General features: G+C 41.4%; 1 protein-coding gene across 10 annotated transcripts in view; it reads left to right on the forward strand.

Moving 5' to 3' along the window:
- FAR2 (fatty acyl-CoA reductase 2) overlaps positions 1-26523 on the forward strand; it is a 151119-nt gene that overhangs the window by 97706 nt on the left and 26890 nt on the right. For all 10 annotated transcript variants that reach the window (XM_052790149.1, XM_052790147.1, XM_052790145.1 and 7 more), the window contains exons 3-6: positions 14795-14970; positions 17650-17829; positions 23654-23831; positions 25197-25241. In XM_052790149.1, coding sequence (XP_052646109.1) covers positions 14795-14970; positions 17650-17829; positions 23654-23831; positions 25197-25241 — 579 coding nt within the window. The remainder of the gene's footprint in view (positions 1-14794; positions 14971-17649; positions 17830-23653; positions 23832-25196; positions 25242-26523) is intronic.

Genomic DNA, 26523 nt, shown 5'->3' on the forward strand with positions numbered 1-26523 from the left:
TAATTACAAACAAAGACAGGAGTACTTGTGTTGTCTCCCTAGGGACTCATGTCAACTAGCTTGTTATAGTCATTTCTTTCCTAATAGAAGAAACTCATTGTAGGCGTAATTCTACCATGGTGTGTGGGAGGGAAATCTTGGGCAACAGATGGTTCTTGGTGAACAGACTCTAGTGACTAAGACCGGCTCTCAAAAAAGAATGAATCTATCAAGCTGATTTGCTGAAGAATAGAAATATGAAAGATAACCATAATATAAACACAAAAATGAACTATGAAGCAAGGCTGCCTGTTGTATACTTGACAATGGTATTTCTCCCTGGTAAAGAAATTGCTTTTTAATAGCTCTCCTATGGAAAGGACTCTCTGAGCTTTTTCTTTTTAAAATGCTGATGTATTTATCATTGAGCACAGGAGGGCAGAAAACCAGGCACTTGAAACTCAGAATGAAAATAAAGAATTCTGCGCTAGCAGAAATTTTGCCTCTACAGATTCGTGTCTATCGACTTGAAGGTGGTGTAGGAAACCATTGAGAATTTCTGATGGAGGTCTAGTTTTTACATGGTATTTCCAAAGGTCTTGAGAAAAAACAGTAATAAACCATACCTGGGATGAACTGTAGGTACCTTTGAGCCATTGGTAGCAATTCAGACATGGTTGCCTTGCCTGGGCTGCCTTCTATCAGCAGCACAGGTCTATTCACTAGACAACTCCCCTGTTATGTGGATCCTCAAACGTGGGAGGAATTGAAGCAACAGGAGACTCTGCTGCATGTCTGTCCCAGATGTGTCCTGCTGCAGAGCGGTGGGAATTGCAAAGGTGTGGTAGTGATTGCCTGCCTGTGAGGCTAGAAGTGCCCCTCTCTGCAGCTCCCTGGGGAGGTGGTAGTTTGCATAAAGATTTCAGAAAACATCATCCTGTAGGCCCACCAATATGTACAGTTCAAATGGACAAATTCTTCAGTTAAGCTCATTTCAGTCCACTAGTGTTGATAAAAACGTACTTATTCCTTAAAGGTCATGGTTTAATTATCGGCGCTGATAATGACTTTCATGACCAATACAGAACGATTTCTGACACCAGGTTGCTGAGCGGGTGGATTAAAATCTCTCCCCATGAAAGAGATTTTCCCCTACAAAAGAAGTACTCAGTACTGTGGGCTATTTGCTCAGTCATGAGTAATCTCTTAAGAGCTCCTTGCCAGCCATTTGATACGTTGGTGTTTCATTTTCAGGGTGTTTAACCATCCCACCAGCTGGGAATTAGATAAACAGCATCTCAATTTTATCAGTGCAAGAACTGAAAGCGGTTAAATAAGTGGCCCCTTCTTACTTGGCAGTATTTTTTCAGGACTCATTTGATCGCTATATTGACTGAAATGCAATTTTACGTCTATTAGGCCTGCAGACCCAGCACAGCTCAGGAGAGATTATTTTAAAGTCCATATCTACAGCAAACTTTTTAATTTAGAGCTGGCCGCAGTGTAGTGGGAAATTCTCAACCAGACGTATAAACCAGTTGTCCAAGGTACCATGGTACTGCTGCTACTAAATATGAAGCAGACAAGGCAGAGTTTCACTTGGGTTTAATAGAAGCAGTACTAAGCAGTCTGAGACTTAATTCTGCTTCTCTTTGGCGTTACAGTAAAAATGTCCATTTTTTAAATAAATGACTAAATGTGCTCTGAACCATTCTTAGCTACAATAACTGATATTTAACTGCAGAGCTAAAGGCTACCCATACAAAACATCCTGCAGTAATGTTTCAGAATTGGCATCTGGCCTTGTAAAATCATATTTAAACTGGCAAGGTCTTTTGAGCAACATGCAAGGAAATGCATATCTCCATGGCTGCAACCCCAAATGTAGATTAGCATCCCTTCGGAAGTGGGCTTTTATCTTGGAGATGATCTCCTGAGCTTCTTTTTCTATAATGGCACATCGCTGATCCCCATATCTCATAGGACGTAGATGGCTCCAGCATTGTCAGTGTCATTGTTCATTAGTTGTTATTTCTCTTGGTTCAGAGAGTGATGATCAGATATTATTATATAATTTGAGCCTCTTCAGGAGATGCTTTTAGGCATGTGGGAGGGAAGGAAACACAGTGTTTTGGAGAGTCATCTCTTCCAGTGTAAAAGGGAAGAAGATATTCTTGGTTTAATACATTTTTACTCTCTCTGAATTAGATAAAATTGCAATGCTCTGAGTGATGAATTGAGTAAATGACGGGGAGATAATAGCTGCGCTATTATCCCTGGAGAGAAGATGCCAAAACTGAATGCTTTTCATTTGAAAGGGATGAGCTGCCATAAAATGTTCGTTGTGAGGAAAGTTGCATGGACTAGGATTTTCCTCGTTCTTTCCTCGGAGCCCCACTAACCTGGTGAGTTAAAAGCACTTTTGCTGCAAAAATGAGTCTGAAAACAAGCAGACCTCTGAAGTTCGAGGAATCCATACATGAGATACTTGGCCATTAGCCTGCATACTGCTGGAGAATTCAAGACACAAGTTCACCATTAGGGCCTGTGCCACCTCAGAGATCATTTTCCGCGGCTATAGCACAGCAATATTTCCACTTTCCTGCTTGGGCACCCCATATAGCTGCTCAGGGGTTCACAAATTGCATGTGGTACTTGGGGTCCCAAAGAGGTGGAAAATAAGTGATATCGCAGTGTCAGAAAAAGGTACTGCAAAAGGAAAGCACAGGGGAAGGCAGGGGACCGAGAGAGTATGAGAGTCCCTCCATCACAGTTGGGAGTTCAGTGGGGAAGATCTGTTCATGCTGTCATGGTTCCCTTAGGTTGACAGGGATGACACCGTGAAGCAATTCCAGAAACTCTGTAAGATCATAATATACCAGTGGGCTTACCATTTTCCTATACAAATGTGAGAAACAGAAGTGTCATGAGCTGAGCACAGAAAACTGGAGAACACAAAGATCAATGTTTTCTCATTCTGTTGTTAGTGCTTTGGAGCCTGTGAATTACAGGTGGGGGAAATCCTCATTTGGTGGGAGGATGGGGACAGAGACTGGTTGTGTGGGAGTCTGAGCATCCATCTGGAGGTGGGGTGAAGGGTGCCCCTGTTGATGAATGGGCAGAGCTGGTCTTCCAGGCTGGTGAGCCAAAGGTGGTAGCCATATGTTGCTTTACAAGTCTGACTCTCCCCTACAGGTTGCAGGCTTGAGGGATAAGTGAATTAAGAGACTATGATGTTTTTAAATTAAGCAATACACTACTAAGAGACTAATAAAGCAATTAAATGATAATTAATCTAAAAGCACACACAACTATAAGGCTACTAATTATCATTCTTAAGTCTTATGAATCACACCCAACTACTATTGAATTACAATTCTGTCTCCCTTCCCTTCCCACTGTAAGTCTATCCCTCCTTCTTCCAGTCTCGCACACCAGATCTTTCAGGCAAAGACGTTATGGAGGCTCCCACAGGTTCTCCAATAGGGCTCCCTCCCACATCACTGTGGGCTTGGATTCAAAGGTCAGCTTCATCACCATCTGTACGTGTCCACACTCCTACTGACAAAAAATCCTGTCCTCCTTTACTCTGTACCTGATCTTTTATCTTATCTCCCAGTTTTCTATTTCTGGATGCATCTTTTCACCACCCTTGCACCTCTTTTTCTCTATCCAAACTCCTCTCAAATAAACAGTCTGTCCCCAGTTACTTTTTTCCTACTGGTCCCATTTTTTGCTGCATCCATACCCAAGTTTGGTGGGTTTTTTCAGTGCTGTTACTTAGGCGATCTTGACTTTGTATGGTATTACTTATATGGCTGCCTGGGTACAGGTGACTTAGGAAGACTTTGCACCCCAAAACTCCCCTACCAGTATCCAGTTCATACTGGCATCATATTTTTTACCATATACACTCACTAAGACAAATCATTTTATTTTAGCCTTGACTCTGCTACCTAGTTCCAGTTAAGCACAAGCAGTTTCTTATCTTGCGCACTGTCTGCATACCACAGCACCAGAGTAACACGTTTTTCACATTCTGGTTTTGTGCTTATGCAACCTTGTTGTCCTTGAACTGTTTTAATCACTTTCCTCATTCCCAGTAGAGGCCTTATCTAGTTATGAGGCTTGGTGCTCCATCAGGACTTCCTACTTACACCTTATCACTCTGTAGTAGTGTCTACAGAAAGCTGTATGCCCTAAAGACGTGAACTTTACGGGCTATGTAGTTTGGGGTGGATCTTCAAGCGTTGGTTTTTTTTTTTCCCCCGGGGAATCTGGGAAATTGATGGGCTGCCTCTACCGAATATGGCAGAACAGGTGGAGACTTAATGTAGGGACGAGTTGTACTTCCCTCAGTTAAATATATAGTTAGGATGTATAGCCTCATGCCAGTAGTATTTGCAGAACATTGTGTACTTCTTATCTGTGAAACCACTGTGTGGGATGAGAGGTGCATTTCAGTACAGGTAGTTGGTGGTGTTATGCTCTGCTTGTTTCTTCTTCACTCCTTCAGCCAGGGTTTTTCACCGGTAGATTAAAGCATTAAAGTAATTTATAACCTCGTAGGACTAGGGCCAAGGACACAGGCTCATTAACGGTAATCCCTACTCAGACAGATGGGGAGACTTTTGTGTACAAACAACTTTTTGATGTTCAATCTAGTTGAAAACATTGCTCCTTCTGGTGACACACAGGCAAGGGATTTGTTACATCTGAAGCATAATTAACAAGTGCTCACTTTTCTGCCTTGTATGAACTGGGCAGCATAAAATTAATCGGTGAAATCTAGATCTAGAAGGCAAGGGCAGGGCATGCAGGAAACATGAATGCCATTTCAGCTTACATGAAGTCTCCTCTTTGGTCTCCCTTGGAAGAAGTACGAGCTGAAAATATACTTGCAGAGAAAAGTAACTTTTCTATTAATAGATGTACAGTATTTGGGGTGTTTTGCAAGTGAGATGAAGACTGCATGTCAGTGTGAAAGATGTCTTGAGTCACAGATCCTCTGATCAGAAAGTTTTAACATTATGGCTTTAGCTGGAACAATTAATAGGAGTGTCAGAGATGGTAGGTCAGGCTCGTAATGGTTGATTACCCTTCAACAGACTCTGAGAGATGCCAGAGCGAGCTAAAACCTGAGCCTAGCTTAAGGACACTTGATACCGCTTCCTGATCCTCTTTAAAATGCATGTGTTTCCTTCCATACTACAATATCTGGATTTCTCTACCATTAAAAAAAAAAGAAAAAGAAAAAGAAAAAAAAAAAAAGAAAGAGAAACTCCTACCTGACTGCAAACAAAACTCATTCTTATCCTTTAGTGCCTTAAAAAGGAGAAGTCTTGCAGGGTGCGTGAAACATCATCTGGCTTGTCTCTTACCATCAGCCCTGTCAGAGCATTCTAGTCAGGTACAACTGCAACGGCAGGGAAGGGAGAAAATTTTCACATGGTGTAACTGAGCCATCTGTGGCAATGCTCTGATCTTTGTACCGGGAAGGGAGCGACATCTGCTCCTGGCAGAAGTGTTACTATCACAAGCTGACGTTAAATGGCCCTCTCAACAATAGGTATCTTTATTCTGAAACAAGACTACACCTCCTGCTTGATGAGACCCAAGCTAGTGGAAAAGGAAGTACACATGCCAAGGACTTCTTGGGCCAAATTTGCCTTTCCCTTACATCAGGATAATTTGACACAGTTCAGTGGGACTGCTTATATTTTTTTTTTTTATACCCATGCCACAAGAGGTGAATTTTAAGAATGTTTATTATGGGCAGAACCGATTGATCCAAGCACTGTTAAAAGAGGTCTCAAGTACAGAAAGCGGCCCATATTTTGTATAACATGCAAAGAGGTTAGATTCAGAGAGAAGATCTGAGCTGTGAATCCAGCTGTCAGGCTTGCATGTGGGCTTCTGCAATGATTTCTGAAGGGTTTCCATGGATTCTTCTGAGAACTGACCATAATCAGAGGCATTAATTACAGCTGGTCTCCGGTAAGAGCAGTCCTTGCAGAGCCACACTGCTTTGTAAGTAGCTGGACACTATTTGGACAGATGGTTCTATCTTCTTAAAGAAGTTTTAAAATCACTAAGCTGAAGGCTCCTTGGATGGAAATCAAGGATTACTTGTAACTCTCTACTTCCTTGCTTGCTTGGAATAGTGACACTACAGAAAATCGGTTTATAATGGTTAAGTCATCCTTTCTTAGATGTTTTCTTAGAATATCAACTGTTTTTTTCTTCACTGGACTCAGTCTGTTTTTCACAAGTGCCTTCAATTCTTGTAGTGTTCCTGCTCTTCCTATTAGTCTCATAAATTGCATTACCGTCTGATCTTCTCCTAGTAATTCTCCAGTTTATTTACTTACTGTGTGTGCTGAATGTAGCCTTACTCTGAGAATATGATGATAGTTAAGTGACAGCAAGGAAAGGAAGCAGATATTTGACAGGCTGAGGTACCTGGGCTTAGTGCTTTTCTTTTAAGCACCAATCAAAAAATTACATTGTCATCATGAACATAACAAAAATGTATGTAGAATAGCATAAGAAGGCCGAAGTTTTTGTATCGGACTTAATTACAGAAGAAACAACTGAGATTCCACGATCTGTGTTATACAGATGTTCAGGGTAACGATCCCTTGAGGTTTAGGGTTGTGGGAAGTAGCTCTGCAGACAGCAACTTGGAGGCCATGCAGCTTGAGCTCTTTGGATCAGCTTGCTCAAATAGCTGGTGGCCCCATGGAACATTTGCAGACAAGAGTGCTACTCCTATTATGTTTTAGCTGGCGGGAGTAGATACCAGCACAAAATGGACACAAGAAAAATGATGAAATGAGAAATTGTCCTAGGTAAATGCAGAACTTCCATGTTTAAACGATTGTACTGTTTGACAAGGTCCATAAATTGAAAGTTCTTGGGATGAATTTCAGGCACCAAGACCAGCTGGCACGAAATGGCTTGCACTCATGCCATTAAACTTTCTTACCTTCCAGAACATCATGGCCACATGTGGGATCTCTGTTGGGAAAAGCCCCTGTCCCAGGCTAACTCCTCACTTGTGACCAGGGACTTGTTCATCTTTCTGGTGGTTGGTTCAGGCCAAAATTGTGCTAAGACCCTTCTAACAGTGGACCAATACAGATGATTGAGTTCCAGTGCCCAGAGCATAACCTGGCAGAGTTTAATTTACAAGTATAGATATTTCCAGAGAATTCATTTGCTCTCTTGGTTGGTGGAGGTTCAGCACAAGGTTCTTACTGGTTGCAGACTGCCCGCTCCTCACATCCCAGAATCTTCTAGCATGGTTCGTGCTAGAAGAGCGACTTACTCTTCTACTGTACTCGTTTCCCAGATGTTCAGCTCGCTATGCTTGAGTGCCAACTCACTACAGTGTTTAAAAATCTTTTTTTTATTTGAGTAGCTTTAAATATTTGATGCATTTGTCTTGATTTGTTCAACTTCTACTGTGTGTGACATCAAAGGATTTTTTCCTCCCTTCCACTTTTAATCAGGGTGAACTTTGGTGCCTGCATTACCTATGATCCTCTTCATGATGGCATTCTCTCCTTTATGCCTTAGCAAGAGGTCAGGGATCTTAAAAAAGTGAGTATGGAAGTGCAGGACATCCACCCTAGGTTGCCACAGCTGCTGCAGTCGTTCCTTTGCAAGAGCAATTTGGAGGGGCACAAGGTCAGAGTGGAGTATCTCAAGACCTTCCCAGATGTCCTTGCAGCAGTTGTAGGGCACAGATGCGTCAACAGAGTTGCCCTTGAAACAAAATTTTGAATTGCGTACCAGCACCGTGTATTATATTGGTTATGTGCCACCTGCTTCAGCTGCATCTGTGTGACAGCCAATGTGCCTGGTTATCCTCTTTGGAAACAGCATTGTAGCAGAAGGAGAAGTACTGTCAGGGTCTGGCTAAGATAAGGTTGCCTGAATGTCTCTAGTCGTGGGGATCCCTCTGTGACTTTTCGGCAGAGCACTTTTTTCACTAAATGTGACATTGTGAGTTACTGTGTGGTCTAACATACAGAGACACTGCCAGGCAGACACATACACATGAAACTTATGTTTTCAGAAGGGAGGAACCTCAGAGTTCTGCACCTGTGATATATAACACATTTTAATGTAATTGTAAATGAGAGTGCATTAGAGATTACACTGTCTAGCTGCTGTGCCAATCTCCATAAGCTCCTAAAAATCAAGCTGATTTTTATTAGGCACTTTCAAATAGGAAAGTAGTTTTTGGTCATTTCTTTAAATGTGTCCAAGAAGCAGGCATCTGTGTTTGGCACAGCCTTTACTCCTGGCTGGTCAGCCTTGGGAACTCAGCAAATGCTCCTGAAGTTCCCTGGTACCCAAGCAAATATGGCAGAGAAACTTCAAAGATGTGTAATTAAGGCAATGAGTATGGAAAAGCAGATTCAGATCCTATGTCTGGAAGCTCTGTACTTATTAACATTTCCAAGTATATACAGTGATTCTGTAAGTAATCGGTAGTGAATTCTGCATGGCAGGAATTGAGACGGGATGCTGGTCTTAACCAAGTGCTCCTGCCATCCTTTGGCAGCTGACTCCGCTTGCACCTATGCCCATGTTGGGGCATAGCTAGGGAGGAGGGATGAGAAGGAAAACAGTTCTGGAAAATGCGTGGGAAGAAACATGTTAAATGGTTCCTGTAGGAAAAGCTCCAAGTGTTACCATCCTCCTTCCCTGCGCTTAAATTCTTCCCCTGTTTTAAATGTCAAGCATAACATCAAATGCTGATAGTGATATCTAAGTACTACACAGGGGCACAAGAAACGTCTGTGATGAATGTAAAAAAGCTCTATGTTCTGTCTGTGACTTGTCCACCCACCTATATGATGGTACTAGAGACCACAGAAAGCTTTTCCATGTCTGTCAAGTCCCTAATGCTCCTGTCTACAACGCCTCTCTCTGAAAGAGCTCCTTTTACCGTTCCAGATTAACTGACACATAACCCGAGCATTCATTCTTGCTAGAAAACAGCAGGCTGTATCAGCAGCCAATTTTCAAGGAAAATGGCCGTTTAAAACCACATCCTAAGTAGCTGGCTATACATATTAGCCTTAGCTGACCTATATTGAAATTTACTGTCTGTCATCTCTTTGTTTCTGTAGTCTTTATCTTTAAAGAATCAGCTGTTTTGTTTACTAGATGTTGGTCATGGGTACTGTATTTCCACTACATTAGCTCTACTCAGGGGAAAGTAATAGCTCTAGATTGAAGCATAAGCCATTTGTTTTCCTATAATGAGGAACAACTCTGCTGCATGCTTTCTGACTGATTAGATGAATTATGCTTTATTTGCCTTGAGAAGAACCATACTTAAAAGCAACTTTCTGAAGAGGAAATGAGGCAGAGAGCGCACAAGGGGAAAAAAAGGCTCTGTCCCCATTAAAGCTTCCTCAGCTGCATTTTCACACATTTCTTGACTGAGCAATCCTGATGTTTATTGCTGGAAATGTACCAGGCTAAAAATTAATTGCAGGCTAATTACTTTATGTCAAGAAGCTGCCCAATTATTTTTCAGATTTGCTACAATAGCAATTCTAAAAGTAGCTATGTACCTTCCTTCCTTCAAAACTGTGTTGGAGGATTTTATCAGTGGCAAACACAACTGGGGTAAGCCCTTTCATCAGAATAAACCTGCAGAGATCAGGTGTTTTTTAAAGAGCTATTTTCATTACTTTGGTACTTTCAGTAGTTTAGATTTGTGGTGGTCACTCATATCCATTTCTGAGACTGCCATCACAGAGGGATGGATATATGTGCCACGGTGTTACTCTGTGTATCTGTATATAGGCTGTTCTCTAGCATTTATACACCAATGCATTGTTCAGAAGAGGGATCTCAAACACCTTGTTTTTAAAATTATTCTACACACCCAATGAACACCTTGATCTTTAAAGGAATTGTTGCCATGATGTTTTAACCCTTGGCCTATGTCTTGCTTAGAATAAATTATATTTCCATTACAGAAGCAATTCATGCTTATATTCTCCTGAATTACGCTAAGCAATCCCTCCCATTTCTTTATCTGAAAGGACAGAAGCTTTTTGCCTTTTGGGGTTTTTTTTGTTGAACTCTCTCAACTTTTATCTTCTCAGTAGTTCCTTGTATATGAGATTCATTTGGGTGGAATTCTCTGATTTTTCTCCATTTGGAATGTTCTTAAACAGTAATGCCTTGAAATGTGCATACTATAATGTAAGTTACCATCTTTTGCTAATCCTCCTAGAGTAGCCTAATATCCCAGCGCCTATTAAACACACCTGGCCCCACTGTGCACCAGAGAAGACCATTTTTTATTGGCCCTACCACAAAAAAAAAAAAGCTGGCAACATCTGGTTAAAATAGTGTATTTTGGATGCCTCCATAGATCGTTGGGTTTGTACCGCAGGAGGAAAAAAGCTTACCTTTCTAGGCCACGCTTAAAAACTTGATGCTTTCTGGGTCAGTCACCAAAGTGTTTGGCCCTGACCTGGCAGAGGGAGAGCCACAAGTGCTGTCACTGAAGAGGCAGTTTGGTGCAGAAAGGAGCCACCGACTCCTACCGCAAGTTACAGACTCTGCTGATAACGTGATGAAGAGCAGTAGCCCACCTTCGTCACGGCTTGCGTTGCTGGGACATGGTTATTCAGCACTTTGGAAGATGAATCCTTCACATCAGGGGAGAGCACAAGAAATGGTGTTAGAGAACGTTACCGAGCAAACGGGAGAACTGCTTTCTCTCCTACTTGTGTTTCTCAATGAAGTGCCATCCCGCGTGGTGCCTGTTACAGTAAGCTGGTTTTTTAGGGGTGAGGACTGATAGGTCCAAAAAAGGAAGGACTATCCAGGCTTCTTTGAAAGGCAGTTTTAAGACCAAACTCATGCAGGTTCCTTTTTAAAGTAGACCATGGCTTAGGCACTCTACTTTTCATTATTTTGTATTTGCTTCACTGAAAATGTCTCCTGAGGGAGATGCGAAGCCTTTGGTATTTTACATTGTTCAGTGGTTCCTTTATTTTTCAGCTGCGCTGTTCCGTAGATGTGCAATTTGCCCTTTCTTTGAGGTTTTTGTATCTTTGTGGTATGGAAAAAATTCTGATTGAAAGATTGACGGGCAGAAATCTCTCTGAACTATTACATGCTTTAAGGCAAGAGCAGAGAACAGAGAGAGTTACAGATGTCCTTTGAGAAGGGAGGTCAAAGCTTAAGTGGGCAGGAATAGGAAAAGAGATGCCCATCAAACACACTCAAATATAATGTTGGGAGAAATTCTAGTTGTCCTGTTTTCATAATAAGTGCTTGACAATGTAAATTGAAATCACAGAGAATCGATTATTACTATAAATGGGAATTGCCTGATTATAAAATAAGAAAAATCCAGCAAATTTCAGAGTGACATTCTCACCTCTGTTGAGGGGCAGCACAGCCTATGCAGAGCTTGCATCCTATTTTGAGATTTAAAATTAAAATAGCAGCTACTAGGTTCATTTATTCTGTTTTGGTCAAGGCAGCAGTGTTGCTCCTGGAATGCATTAGGGTCCTCAAAAAGACACTGAAATCAGGATACATTATTACTGATTTCCCTCAGTTTAATTAGTATCGGACAACTTGAAATCAAACATCTTTCCTTCCTCTTCACTATAATTCTGTGGCAATTCATGTATCGCTTCTGGAGTATTGCTGACTTGGCCAGTGTTTTCATGCGGTTCTAACAGTACAGCACACCAGGCCACTTCTGTCCATTGAATATATTTTGTATTGGCAGACGGCTTCCAAAAAGAAAAGGCAGAACAATCCTTAGGCCTCATGCAGTTATTGGGGATTTATTATGTATGCTCTGGGTGAGTTAATCAGAATTTAGAGATGCAATTACTGTATACCTGCAGACTAAGCATCATCTTTATGTTAAGCACTCCTTGAACTATAGGAAACAGTATAGAATAAGATGCATTTGTTTTGTCTTTCAATCTTCTTGCACTTCCTTGTAAAGTACCGGCAAGCCCGAAATCTTCAGATTCCATAAAGGAGGCAGCAGACTTTGGTTAAACAGCTGCTCCTGTTATCTGATTTAATGGTGACAATGAACTCAATGTTCTTGTGATCCAGAAGGTTTCCAAAGCAGTATGCTGATTTGTGAGCTTGCATTTAGAAATTGCCTTCATGCTTTAGAGAAATGCAGTGAATCATTGGAGGGGGTGAAAAACTACAGCTGTTGAGTGGCATGTGGTAGTAGGCAATACCTAGCAGTAGGCACAGAAACTGAAGGGGATACCTGCCGTGGGAACGTCAGGAGGAGATGGCATGTAGACAGATAACTGTCCAAATTTGAGAAATACTGCTCTTCTTTTTATATGTCATGACTGAAATGGAGAAAGGGCTGATTCATTCTTTCTCTGCTTTTGCATTATTTATGCCAAAGTAAAACAAGTATAAAAGAACTGTCACTGGGTGGAGTTTTACACTCTCTTTGCAATACAACAAACAAATGCAGAATTGTTCCTAAAACTCTTAGAAGATAGCTTTGGTCTTACATGGGTTCTCTGAGAAACCTTTCCATTTTGTGTCTCATCAGGGTTTGCTCGTGTGCAGTCTCTCTTGAGATGATGCATATTTGGACAGCCAATCTAGCATCCTTTTGTTAGAAGACAAGTTTTTTACAGACATTAATGCTGCTAGTACCTGGTTCTGAACATACGTCATTGGGAATTGAGTTCCTACAGTTCAGCTGGCTCTCAACAACATCTTTGTTCATGATTAGCTTTCTCTGTCTAGAAATCTGTTCTCTGGCCTAGACTGAAATATGCTTGTAGTTGGGTGCAACTGAGAGAAATGAAATGACATTATCATGTCCTAACTTCTGTGAACTTGCTCAAGTTCCAGGTTTATGAAGGGTGCACAGCTGTATGTTAAAGAAAAATACATGAAGTCAAGTACAGAGTGTGCTGCATTGTGGGGAGGGCTGATGATTTCCTTATCACCTCTTTATCCCTAAGAACATCAGGGTTTATCTAGATTGGGTAGTCAGATAAGCAGAAAGATGGTAAATCCCTGTCAAACAAGAAAATATTCCTATTAGTATCAATTTCATCTTTCATATGTCTTTTCTTTTAGTATGTTTAATTTATGTCAAACCATTTCTGCTCTTACATAAGCACTGGGCAAATCCACGACAGAACAATCTCTAGGAAAACAGGAGGCCATGATAGTAACCAGATTTACAAACTCAGTGTTACCGGTGAGTAAGCTACAGAGCAGAGGAGACACCCAAAAACCACAGAGCTACTGGGAAGCCAGCTGGCCCTTCCTCCTGCCCCAAGGTGGGTTCCGCTGTTCCCTGCCTTTCCTGGACAGTTCTTAAATGCGTCCAAAGACAGTGGCCCACAGCATCCATCAGCAATTTGTCCCAGTACTTAGTCATTCCTGTCAGTAGGCTAGTTACCTTTGAAGTGTGGTTATCCTTTGAAATGTAGATTATACCCACAGCCTCTCTATTCTATTTATTCTTTCTACCCTTCTTGTTGTCACTCTGCCCCCAAAAGGGAGGAGCTTTTTGGACTTAACTGTTACTATTATTTCAGTTGAAGTTACTCAAATACAATAATGCTGGCCAGCAATACAAACCCCTTAGAACAGATGCCACTAAAACTTAAGATGATTTTTTCAAAATCCTACTCCAGCAAACTCACACAGTGTTTTGAAATTCAGGCTTCATCTTCTCTGCCTGTGAGATTTACCAAATGAAAGCTTTCCGGGTGGAACCTGGAGCAGCCGTCTGCTTTCATGGCGCAAGCAGAACTGCACCCAGACCTGCTGTACTGTTATCAGTGACTATGAGCTACTCAGAGTAAAAATGGGAAACTGCTGTTTTCACATAGGCACCCTTCAGGTGATGACAGTATTGATTTCCTTTTCCTTTCAGAAGGTTTGTGCACAGCTGTCTTGCTGTTCAGGGTACCTGCTATCTCAGATCCTAGGCAAAGCAGGGTGCCAAATGCTAGTTTTGAATAAGTCATCAGATAGAACAGTATATGGAAGTGTAGGAATCTTTTTAGTGGACAGATGCAGAGTCTTGCCATTCTGCAGAAGGCTGGGCAGAAAACCTGTACTGGAAAGAGCTATGGATTGTACTCGTAGCAAAAAAGGGCTGAAAGGCAGCTTGAGAGGCCAGCTAGCTGCACACTTGTCCGGTCACGCAAAATTGCTGGTGGCAGTCAGCAGCTTTAGCAGTATGGGTTATTGAGGTTCCCTGTATTTCCATCCCAAAGGCAGTTCCCCAGAGGACTCATCTGACATGAACGAAGAGTGACGGTAGGCAAGGAGCAGCATAAGGAAGAGGAGGAGCCAGAACGTGCCCTGCTCCCCTCCTCTCCTCAAGTCCTTTGTAGAACCATCAAGAAAATTGCTTGAGTCCCAAGGCTTCACAGGCTTTCCCACTCCATGCTCTGCCCTCCTCTTTAGCTCCCGTTAGGCCCTAGAGAGTGGTTGCAGGAGATGTGGAGATACAGGAATTTCAGTGGCCGTCCTAGGAAATGAGTGGTGTAGAGAAGATTCATGCATCTCTTTGGGGCAATGCATTACCTCCGATATTTTTGTTCTGTTTCCCCTGTGAGGTTTTCCCATGGGAGGGAAGAAGTGAATTAATTATTTTATCATCTCACCTGTGTCCTCCCTCTGAAGGAACCAGGCATTCTCTTTTGTGCCAATTTCATTGATTGATTTAATCAGACCGGCTACTAATCGAAGTGATCTCAGGAGCCTAATTCTGTACCTGATCTCTCTCTGTTTGTGCTTCAAGGTCTTTGACAGGGTCCGAGAAGATTGCCCTAATTTCCACGAGAAGATTAAGCCTATTAATGCTGAACTCACTCAGCCCAAGCTGGCCATCAGTGCTGAAGATGAGGAGGAGCTTCTGACCCGGGTCAATATTGTCTTCCACTGTGCAGCAACAGTTCGCTTTGATGAACCCCTGAAGTATGTCCTGCTTTCTCTATTTGCTAAGCATGATTCAGAATGCACGATAACCCATAACACACCATTCAGCGCATCTCTTGTAGAGCTGCGGTAATAGTTCTCCACTTATGTTTTCATGCTACATGTGGTTCTGCGCTGAACGTGCAGTGTAAATGCTCTGAAAATGTCATGTGCATATGCACGTCAAAAGTGAAGTATCTTGGCAGATTTCCATGGGAACAGAAGGAAGTACTGCAAGCTTGGGTTGTAATATAGCAAGGGAGTTAAGTATGACCTAAAACTGGGATAGGGAAAAGTGCATTTTAGGTCAAGAGGGAGATGTTTTGGCAGAACTAGCTGGAGACAGCTTGAAGTGAAACTATGTTGTGTCTGTCTCTAAAGCTAGTGTTAATGGCCTTTCTTTGTCACCAAGTAACTAAAGAGGGAAATGAGATGTTGTTTAAGAAAATAGCCTATCACAAGCTTTAAAATAGCCGACACTCACTGTAATTAACTGTTTACAATAAATGCTCGGTTTCTGAAGGAGCTCCCTTGGGAGTGCCTGTCCAGGCAGGCTTTCCATTAAGAAAGAACAGCAGAAATAAGCCACTAACCCAAGATGAGACGTGTGAGTGCTTCTATGCGAATCGTAAAGGTCAACAAATCGAGGTGGATGATCTGGATCTTCACAGTTTTTTGAAAAACACTAAAGCTGTGAGAGTAGAAAACACAATTATTAATAGCAGTCTTCAGCTGCTCATACATAGGCTAAATACATATCCACTGTGTCCACCATAAATAATTGCTTTTTGCAACAGTTAGAGAACCCACCAGAAAGGAAGCAGCTCTTGATTTAATCTTGAGCCATGTGTAGAACCTGGCTCAAGATACAAGTAGCAAAGCACTGCACTGCATTAATAGCCATAAATGTTCTTAAATCAATACATGAATGAACATGCAATAAAAATAGGTAGCAGTGGCATGTAACATCAAAGGGAAACTATGTTTTTAATAAGGAGGATAGCTAGAAAGAAGTTAAAAGTTAAAATGGTCATCTGCTTGCAGGCAGTGTAGAAACTATTTAAAGGTTGATTGCATGTGATCTGTCAAAATCTCTCTAACAGAACAAGGAAAATCCAGTATGATTAAACGGCAAAATACGAGAAGTTGTTAAAATCAAATTATTCCTGTCGGAATAATAAAATACATCATATGGGTAAAAGTTCTAGCAAGTTAAATGTGAAAGCACAATATTGCTGCTCAATTGCTAATGACACAAAAAAAAAAAATATTTTTAAACACAGCAGAAGTCCAAAGCCTACCACAGAATACATAGAGCTAAGGGATACGTAGAGATAAGGGAGGTGCAAAAGGAGTGCTATTGAGATACTAGAAAAGCAGCAACAGAGAAACTAAATGAATTATTGCATCAACATGCAGTACATTTAGGGAATTCTCCAGATGGAACTCTTGAGGGCAGAAATCTGAGAAACTGTGTTATATTGAAATATTAGTAGATGCAGTTTTAATATAAATAGAAAAAATAAAGAGTAACAAATTACCAGTGTTAGATGATATTCCCCTAGAAGGCTAAAGGAACTGTGAACATCTCAGCAGAAATCCATGCTGGGCCCGTATTCTGAGCACAATTCTGTTCACCCCCTCTCAGAAGGGATACAGTTGAATAGAAATGCACACGGAAAAGTAATTTATATATGAAGGGTAGCTAAAGTAGAAGTATTCATCCTGCTAGAAGGGCAGGAGGAAATAGAAACCTATAGAAAATGCTGTTCTTCAATAGCAGCATGCTAAAAAAAAAAGTATCTCTGGCTTTAGATATTGTGACCCAAACGTTAACTCTCAGCTTCTGTTTTCATTCATCTGGACTATTTACAATTTCTCTTCAACGTTAGTGTAATTAATTTCTTTAGTGTACACTGTACTTGATAGCATTATTCATAATCTTGTACGTGTTGTTGCAAGCTTCTGCTCCTGGGCTGAACAGATTGCATATTCCTTAGCCTTCTCCCTTCTGTGCAGGAAAGTGTCTTTCTTCCAGTACAAAGCGTGCAATAAAGTTGAACGTCTGTTCCCTGAGATCCAGTGCAGATAGTCTCTAGGACAACTTCTAGCTATGCTGGGTGCTTCAAGGTCAACCTTGCTAACCAGGACTCTTCTCCTCTTATGCCTATCAGTTCTCCACTCCTTGAGAATTTAAGCTGTTATCTCTAGTTGTGTCTTCTTTCAGTATGAATCTGTTTTTCTGGGCCCAAGGACCCTTTGCTGCTTACTGACACCACATGTTTGTCTGGTTTAGCAGTGGTACCTTAAGGAGAAAGTTGAACGGGTACCACAGGAACCATAATGCCTCAGTGGCATTGGAACTGTGTGTGTTGGAAATATTTGTTCCAGGAAGGGGTGGCAAATATGTCAGATGTAGAGATGTTAGTGAACTGTTACCTCTGATCCTTTGAACTGAGTGAAAATATTTGAGAGACATTCTGTGGCCAGAACAGCGAATCCAACAGCATTGCTGTGAAAGCTAGTATAGCCCTTGCATTTCATTGAAGCTTGCTGCTCTGCTGCGACCTCTTCCCTTCCCTTACTCGCTTTTTCATTATTTGGGGTTTGGATAATGCTCAGCTTTGATATATTCTTTCCAGTGAAATGCATTTTGTTTCTCTCCCCTGCCCTCTTTAGACATGCCCTGCAACTGAACGCAATGGGCACGCAGCGGCTCCTAGAGCTGGCCCGGCAGATGCAGAACCTCGAGGCCTTCATCCACATCTCCACCGCCTATGCAAACTGTGTCCGAAAATGCATAGACGAGGTCATCTACCCACCCCCAGCTGAACCCAAGAAGCTCTTTGATTTAGTAGAGTAAGTAGGAACTGCGTCGCCTCTTCTGACATTGGTTTTTCCTTCATTCCGCTGAAGACCCGTTCGTATAGCCTATGCTGTGGGATTTCTGTTCGCCGTCGCTGTTGCTGCTGTATGGGCTTGTCTGTAGGCACCGTGCCAGCAAGAAATGCTGCCCATAATAAGAGTGAGACCAAGAGGAGAGAGAGCTCTCATTTTAGGTGGTTTTGAGGGGTACTTTCCACAGAATGCCATCCAGTAAGTCTGTCCTTTCTAGATTTTCTTTTGAAAGTAGCTTTACTGAGGTTTTTTGAAAATAGAAGAAATACTCTGTTTTGGAGCCTTTTTATCGGGAGAGCTGCTGAAGTCATGCTTTATAAACAGTTGGATGAGCTTAACAATACTTTTCCAAATACAAAGGTATTAGCAAATAGCATAAAACACACCTAATAACCCTGTCATTTCAGCTACCTCTAAATTTTTCCACGCACCATTTTAAAAAAGACTGTGATTTCATGAGGGTCCAGCATTGAATAAGTTATGCACGAGTGCATTTGCTATCAGGAATGGAGTAGTGATGCTTCTTTCTGTAAGAGTCAGCTGTGTCGCTGCCTTAGTAAGACCTGAAATTTTTCATATACCTTATACTCATTTCTTTATCTCTTCAGCTTCGCAAAGTTGTTTCCACTTATTTCAACAACCCTGTGGTATTAAACCGGAGTTATATGGGGATGATTCAGAAACAGGCTGTTTTAGAAAGAATTCAGTGTGAGACTCCAGGACTGTGAGGGAACAACAAAAAGGCTTGTTTAACTGAATTTATCAAAATGAAGAATAATAAGAAAGAATAACAAAATCTGCTGATAAAGGCCCCAGGACACCTTCCCCTTAGAAGAATTCTCCCACAGCTGTAACTTTGTTTTCACTTACTTTCTGGTGGTATTCCACTTGTGTGATATAAGCAACTGACCTGTGAACTAGTAACCCAAAGAGCTGGTATAATTCTTTCTTCTCCTTGATTTAGGGTAATAGGAGATGAGATGAATTATTGTCCAGCAGGAGAACCACTGAGCTTTTATATAAAAAAAATTGTTTGCCAAAAAAAAATAATTCGACTAAGGACTACTCCAGAAAATTTAGCACAAATCAGTGTTTTCTTTCTTTAATTTTTCCAGTAGCCCATATTCTTGGATATGTTTACTTCCAGCAAGTAGTCATCTATCATTTATTGTTTATTCAGCAAGTGGAGCGTGATAAAAACATAAGAAATGCCCTAGTGCATTAGGGCGATGGGCTGCCTGGCCCAGTATCTTGCCCTCAGCAGTGGCACTGGCAGATGCTGTTTAGGGTAACTACACAGGCCTGGATACTTTTTGCAACCCGTTCCCCTTGTACCCTCCCAGAAACCATAACTGTAGTATGAGGGGTGTTACATCCTATTATTTTTTGTCCCATTTTTTAATCCATTTATTTGTTTAATCCCTTTTTGAACTTTCCGGTACTCTGCTTCTGCAAACCCCCTGTGGCAGCAAGTTCTAGGCGTTTACTAACTGCTGCATAAAGACGAGCTTTCTTTTACCTGTTTCACGCTGTCATGCTAATAGTTCCATTGCATGTCCCATGGTTGCAGCATTGCAGTATCTGCAGGATTTGCCCTATTCACTACATCTGCAATTCTGTCTTGCATTCACCCTGGACCTTCTCTTCTGCAGCCTGAAGAGTCCCAGCATTTTTCCTGGCTCCTCATATGCCAACTGATCTGTCCCCATGATGATTTTAGTTGCCCTTCCTCTCTGCCTTTTTTTAACTCCACTCCCTCCTCGAGGTGCAGGGGCCAGAGAACTGCATGCAGCACTCAAGGTGTGGTCACGCTAAAGTTTTATTGAAGTAGCTTCAGAACGACACCATTGGTCTTGTTCTCAGTACTTGATGATGTGCAAAATTTCCTTGACTTTTTTGTCTGCTGCTACTCAATGACCTGGAGATTTCATAAAGCCGTCAGCTGTGCTTCCAAGAGCTCTTGCTGTGCTGCGGCTGCCAGTTCTGGGTTCAGCAACCTCTAAGACCAGTTTAGACTGCTTTTCCCTAAATGCATTACCTTACTTTTACTTACAGTGAAGCTAATCTGCTACCTTTTTGCCCACTGACTCAGCTTTACAATGTCCTTTGGAGTTCATCGCTGTCAATATTACATTTCACTGCCCCAAAAAGCTTACCATCACTTGCAACTTTGGAAACAATTAGTGTTGATGGCTCAGATAAAAAAGACTCCAGCAAAGGACTAAATGCTAATCAGAAACACACAGAAGTGCCTGGCTGCCCCAGAGGTTGCTGCTTCAGCTGCTTCATGTAAGACCCTAAGAATTCATTTATCGTAGTTTGCATGTGCAGCAGAGAGGATGATGTTTGAAAGAATGGTCGAGTGACAAAGGATTGGCTTTCAGATGTGTTCTTTCATGTGTTTATCTTGGTAGTATGTTTGGTTGGTTTTTTCTTAGCCACATAATTAGAGATGGGTTTTCTTGCTTTTTCACTAGATTTTTCAATTTGTTTTACTATACTCCAGAAGTTCATCACCTTCCAGTACTTTTAGAGAGACAGAAATGACAGTGTGCCCTCAACTAGGACGGCATCTATTTCTCTACAGTGTTTGCAGGTAGCATTATAATTGCTCACAGCAAAGACAACCACTGCTTTCAAAGGCACTGAAATCAGGTGGCATTGTTGAAAATCACGGGCTCCAGGGTAATTGGTTTGGAAGGTGTTCTGCAAATCAAAGGCAATATATGAGAGAGATGCATGAGGTTGCAGAGTGTATGAAGGAGCAGGATGGGAAAGTCCCTGGGATGTTGGGATGATGTGACATAGGCAGAATGGGATAGAGAAAACTCTGAGAGACTGTGAAGGGCAGGGGATTACTTGGAGGGAGGGAGAAAGAGAAGACAAAGCAGGGTTGGAGGGAAATGGGAGAGATGCCTCTTTTATTATTCACCGTGTAAGTGGAAGAAATAATATGTGGATATCTGGGCACAGAAGGTTTCAGAGAAAGGAGGTTAACAGATATCAGAATGTTACCTTCAAAAAGCAGGGGAGGAAAAAAAGCAGACAAGGAAATACAAACTCCCTTCAAAAAGGGGGAAGAAATAGAGGTCGTGTTTTGCATCACCCAGCTGCAAAAGCTTCCCTTCATAAACAACCCTTGTCTTAAAGTGCTCTTCTGCAAGTGCATTAAGAGGCATGATCACACAACTGGATGCAATAACAGATCCATTTAATGATGCTTGTGGCCATGCACTTGATATATGCTTATGATTCTTTATTCAGTTGAAATCCCAAGTAGGACTCCCAGCTGTTTCTTTTTCTGTTCTTATCCTCCTATTACATCCCTGCTTTCCCGTATTTTGATATTTAAACTGCAAGTAAAGCCTTAGGCTTAATCTGTGTAAACCAAAAGTCACACTTCTAAGTGCTGCCAGGCCACTAGAGGAAATATATAATCTGCCACATCATGCAAGGTTTGCCTTAATCTAAAGCTGAGGGAAATCAGCTTTGAAGGGTGTGCTGAGGTAAGGAACACAGTGCACAGTGAAGTGTGGGCTGAAGCAGAACTGTTTTCATTATTGCAGAAAATGTAGATCCGTCATCACTTACAAGAAAGAGAGTGTCTTATTAATGCAAGGTGATTAACCCAGAAAGTTATGTTTTCCTATGGCAGAGTAATTTGGTGCATATATGTGGTGAAAGAAGAGGATACTAATTGTTTAATTTGCATCTCTTGTTGCTACGGGGCACTTGCAGCAGTGAGCAAAAGCAATAGCTTTGTGATTTAGCATTTCAAAATCTTCAAAGTAGGTCACAGAGGAGTAGGAACAGTTCGCCTCGCTGAACTGTCAGCTCAGCGCTCCTGTGATGGTAATGCTGGTAGATCAAATCACCTGGTAGGATGGTACCCTTGAGACAGGCAGGAGCGTGGTCCCCTTGATGACCACTTAAAGTAAGGCAGAGGCCTGTCTGGAATGATGAGGGCAAGGGGAAATTGCTTCTCCTTGTACTTCTACACCTGTCTTTGCTTTGTGAGAATGCTAACCTGTAAGCCCCTGTTATTTAAATAAAAGCAAAAAAAAAAAGAGAACGGAAAAAAGACTTGCATGCAGCTTAATCTGAGTTCCCAAATGAACCTAGTCTTCCTCCAAGCCCCGCAGAAATAGACATCTCCTTTTGGTAGGCTGGTAATTAATTACTCAACAGATTCAAACAAAGGCAATTTAGCTGAGATCCTGAGGAGGCTAGGTTCAATGACTGCCTAAACAGGCTTTGTAAATTAAGTCAATATTGTGTGCTGCTTATAGCCTCTGCATAGTTCAGCTTCGTATTTTATGCTTAAACTTAAATTTTTCTGCCTTGTTTCCAAAGCATGGGACCAGGGTTGCAAAGGAAAGTATTTTTGCCTCTATAAGGCTTTTTTTTATTTAAAAAAAATAATTTCTATATACTTTTTACTGTCAGATTCTTTTCAACTCATTCCAAAACTGAAATTCACTGAATTCAGCCCTCCCCTGCAAACTGTTTTGCAGTTTCAGTGAATCAATGTTTTCTCATACAACAGTTTTCCTGTAATATTTCCACCTGTGTCTAATGAGAGCCATCTGAAAAGAAGTGTGCCACCTGAGCCGTCAGGTGTTTGCACATTTAAGTTGATGTGATCAAGTAATTCTCTAGGTGGGACCGTTTCCGCCTTATTCCTCTCCCCTTGACCTCCACCTGTTTCTGAAATTCAAGATAAGGAGGGGTGAAGTGAGGATCCGCAGGAAACGATGTCCTTGCAGTGCCCCTGGGAAAAGTGCACCCATTCAGTCTGAACTGTAAGTCCATTGACTTAATTACAAATTGGATTATAGGAGTTAATCTTTGACTCTGTGGTATAACAGCAGACTGCTGAAAGCCTGTTGGGGATTGGCAGTGGTGTGCAAGGGCTCTGGAAGTACAGCCAGTTCTGTCCTTTAGACCCAAATGCTGGCAGGACCAGTGAAGTCTTGATGGTGTGCCAGGGAAGAGCCTTTGAGCCTTAGGCCCTCGCTGCAGCACCACGGTGGTAAGGGCCACTTTTTTAAAGGTATATGCATAACTACTTCTGATGGATTAGATACCTGAATACCTTAAAAAAAAAAAAAATTAAAAAAAATAAAAATAAAAAACCTCAGTGGGGTTTTTTTAATTTGTTTGTGGGTTTGGGGTTTTTTAAGCAGCTAGCACTGACAGTTTCCTAATTTCCTTTGTGGACAAGCCCATGAAAAACCTGTAGGAAGGAGCACCTAACACTGTAAATAGTGCTACTGGAATAATATCCCTGTAGTATGTTGCTCTAGCTTTTGAGACCTTTGTAATGCTGCTCAACTCAGTAATTCAAGGTTACCAAGAATCTCCTGAAGTGTACTTGGGAGTATATAGGGACTGTTTTGGCTAAGGATAAGTGCTACCTCGTAAGAGTGCTAGGTTGGAAAGCTCCATCAATCTGTAGACCACGGCTATATTTACGTTACAGATTGCAGTGAAGGATGAAGTACACGAGAGATTGCTTTAAAATGAGATTGTATAGATACCTGAAGTTGAGCTGGACATGGTAGCATGAAGCTTACCAGGGGTATTTTGCACTTTGAAGACAAAAGTAACCTTTCTCCTGCAGAGTTGTTATAAATCCAAACTAGTTGCTCCTGGCTTTGTCTTAAATGGCTTTGGCTTGCTTACCCTTTGTTTCAGGTGAGGATTCCTGTCTCACTGGTCTTTTTTGCCTCAGTCTTTTCTCTCTCTGTATGGTGGATAATGACGTTCTCCTCGTTTCCTGTAGGTGGTTGGATGAATCTATCATTCAAGACATCACACCCAAGCTGCTTGGGGACTGGCCCAACACTTACACCTACACCAAAGCCTTGTCAGAATACCTGATTCAGCAAGAGAAAGGAAACTTGAACATTGCTATCATCAGGCCATCCATCGTGGGAGCTAGCTGGCATGAGCCTTTCCCAGTAAGCATGAATACATAGCAATTCCCTACTGAGAGCCCTTTGATACAGCTGTAACTGCAGTACTGTCAGGAATCTCTCCCTACTTGTAGTAGTGTCCGCTTGAGAAACAGGTACTCCAGTTGATAGGAAAGTGTGTGGAAGAGATGGAGGACCTGTGCTGGAGTAGAACAGCAAGCCTTCTTCAGCATTTTTAGTAAAGACTCTTGTCTCCAAGCAGTAATAAGCAATAATAACAAGAACTGGGATAATAATGGTGCAAAATGCTGGACTTGCAACTGATGGTCTTACTCGCAGAGGATTGTGCCCAGACAGACACACAGTGGAGTTTCTGTACTAGCTGGGGAAACATGAGATGTGGGGATCAGTCGTAGTCCTGATGCATTCTGGTTTGAGTCTTTCCATGGTCTAGTCAGCCTATTTTAATGAGGTCCTGATGAGCACCCTAGACCTCACATGGTCCTTGAAAGCATTTGATAATGTCATATGCAGTTACCTAGTATCTCTCTTGTGTTGGTAGTTGTTGAATTCACTGGATTCGCACTTGTACGGGCCTGTTGCAGATACAAATGTCAGCCACAGAGTAATTAAATGCAACTGTACTTTTGGTCTGAAATAATTCACTAAGCTAAATATACTGGTAGGAATAATGTGCCCTAACATTGCAGCCAAATTGGAAAGGCAACATAAAGTCACCTTTGGCTTTCATGCAGCTCAAAGCATGCCAAAGATGTCTGAGATATAGCGAGGCTCTGGGCCAAGCTCCCCATCTTGGAAAGACAGAGCAAACCCTGTTAGGTGTCGTAACCTGTTTTGGGTCAGACAGCTCATCACTGCTCTTAGCTCTGGCTCCCATAAGTGGCAGTTTCCCTGTCCTGAAGTAGGATGGGATTCAAAAGTGGAGTGGCTTTTTTTTTTTTTCTTCCTTGCCTTAGAAATTAGCTGGAGTAATCAAATCGGTCTCAGTGACATCTGCGTGTTGTATGTTGGAGGGTATATAACATGCTGGCTGTTTTCAGCAAATGTGACAGCACCAAGACCCTGTAGTGTTTAAAGCCAGAGTCTACTCCTGTAGCCAAGTTATTATAGGAAAGCAGTGGTTTCTAAAAAGAAAATTAGATTCTGTTGTTGATGGGTAAATTGCAGACGGAACAAGGTACCATTCAATGCATCCCCTATTTAAAATCAATTAGGTATTTCCTACTGGTTAACGTCCTGGCAGCTGTCCCAGATGGGCTGGCATCTGTCTTAACTGGTGTCTTGTTGCTTCTTTGTCTATACCACAGCATTATAGCCCTTTCACCATTTTGAAGCCTGTGTAAGCAACATGTCATTGAAAGAAATAGTAATCATTCTTCTTTTTTGCAGGGTTGGATTGACAGCTTCAACGGGACAAGTGGAATATTTGTTGCGGTATGTCTAGTTACTATTTAAGCTCCCCTTAAAGTAGAGTTTGAGTTACTAAGATAGCAACTCTAAAGTTCCTCTACAGCCCCACTTAGAAATTGTGTACAAAAAAGGATCACAGCACTTTTCTGAATCTGGTAGAATGATGTCACGCACTCACTATACATCTAGATGCCTGTAAGACCCAGAAGACTGTCTATTTATGCTGTGTTCAAAAAAGGACATTGAAAGAGTATTCATGTTGCTGGTTCACTAAATGTGAATTGTAGTTTCTAAAAACTCTAAAAAACCTAAAGTTTTGGGCAAATTAGGCCAGATTTTCAAAGAAGGGGCAAAAGATGCATCCTTGAAACTAGGGTAATTCGCGGATGTCAAAGCTTGACTCTTATAACAGAACTTAATTTTCCAGGCCAGATTACCATACCATCAATACAAGGCAGCATTATTTGTCCTTTCATTTATCTTTATATGTTTTGTTACTAAGTCCACTGCTATAGTTTGTGACCACTTCACAATAACAAAGATTCTGGGTCTCTCTTGCCATTGCTTTATGCAGGATTTTTCCATGTGCAGAGTACACCTAAATGATGTGTGTAACTATCAATTCAGAGTCTACCAGTCACATGGATAATTCACTATATTCTTGCTTAATACTCATATAAATAACTACTGTGCAAAATGGCGAGGAACAAACCCATAAGATAATGAATAACTTGATAAAATATTCCATGTAATATGAAAACAATCATTACAATTTAACATATGAAAACACTAAAGTTGCATACCGTTTCTCCTGGCTTTTTTTTTTTCTGAACTAAAATCGCTGCCTTAGGTGTATTTGTCACTGCATAATGCTGTATAGCTATGGGCAGATATTTTTGTTCATATATGATTTGTCCAACTTGATTACTTTGTAAAAACTATATTGTAATCAGCCTGATGCAGTGTATAAAAGGATTAGTTGTCTACAGTCTTAGGAGAGCAGAATAAAATCCAAATATAATCTTGTTTAAAAAGCTCATTTATACCTGAAGTAGACCATAAATAGAAACTGTTACAGTTACTTCTGGAATCCACAGGACTAGTGAAATTAGTGGGTATATCCCAGCTAATGCTTTTATCTGAAACCCCAGTTACACATTTCAGAGGCCTTCAAAAGCCCCCAAATGCATCATTTGTGTTCACAAAGTGTAATTAGCTCCTATTCATACCACAGTTTCTTTAAAATAATTACCTATCAGCCTTTTAGTCCTTGCTGACTGCTCATAAAGCTTGTGCTGCCTCTCTG

This window comes from Harpia harpyja, chromosome 6 (genome assembly GCF_026419915.1).
Source record: "Harpia harpyja isolate bHarHar1 chromosome 6, bHarHar1 primary haplotype, whole genome shotgun sequence".
Taxonomy (NCBI): Eukaryota; Metazoa; Chordata; class Aves; order Accipitriformes; family Accipitridae; genus Harpia; species Harpia harpyja.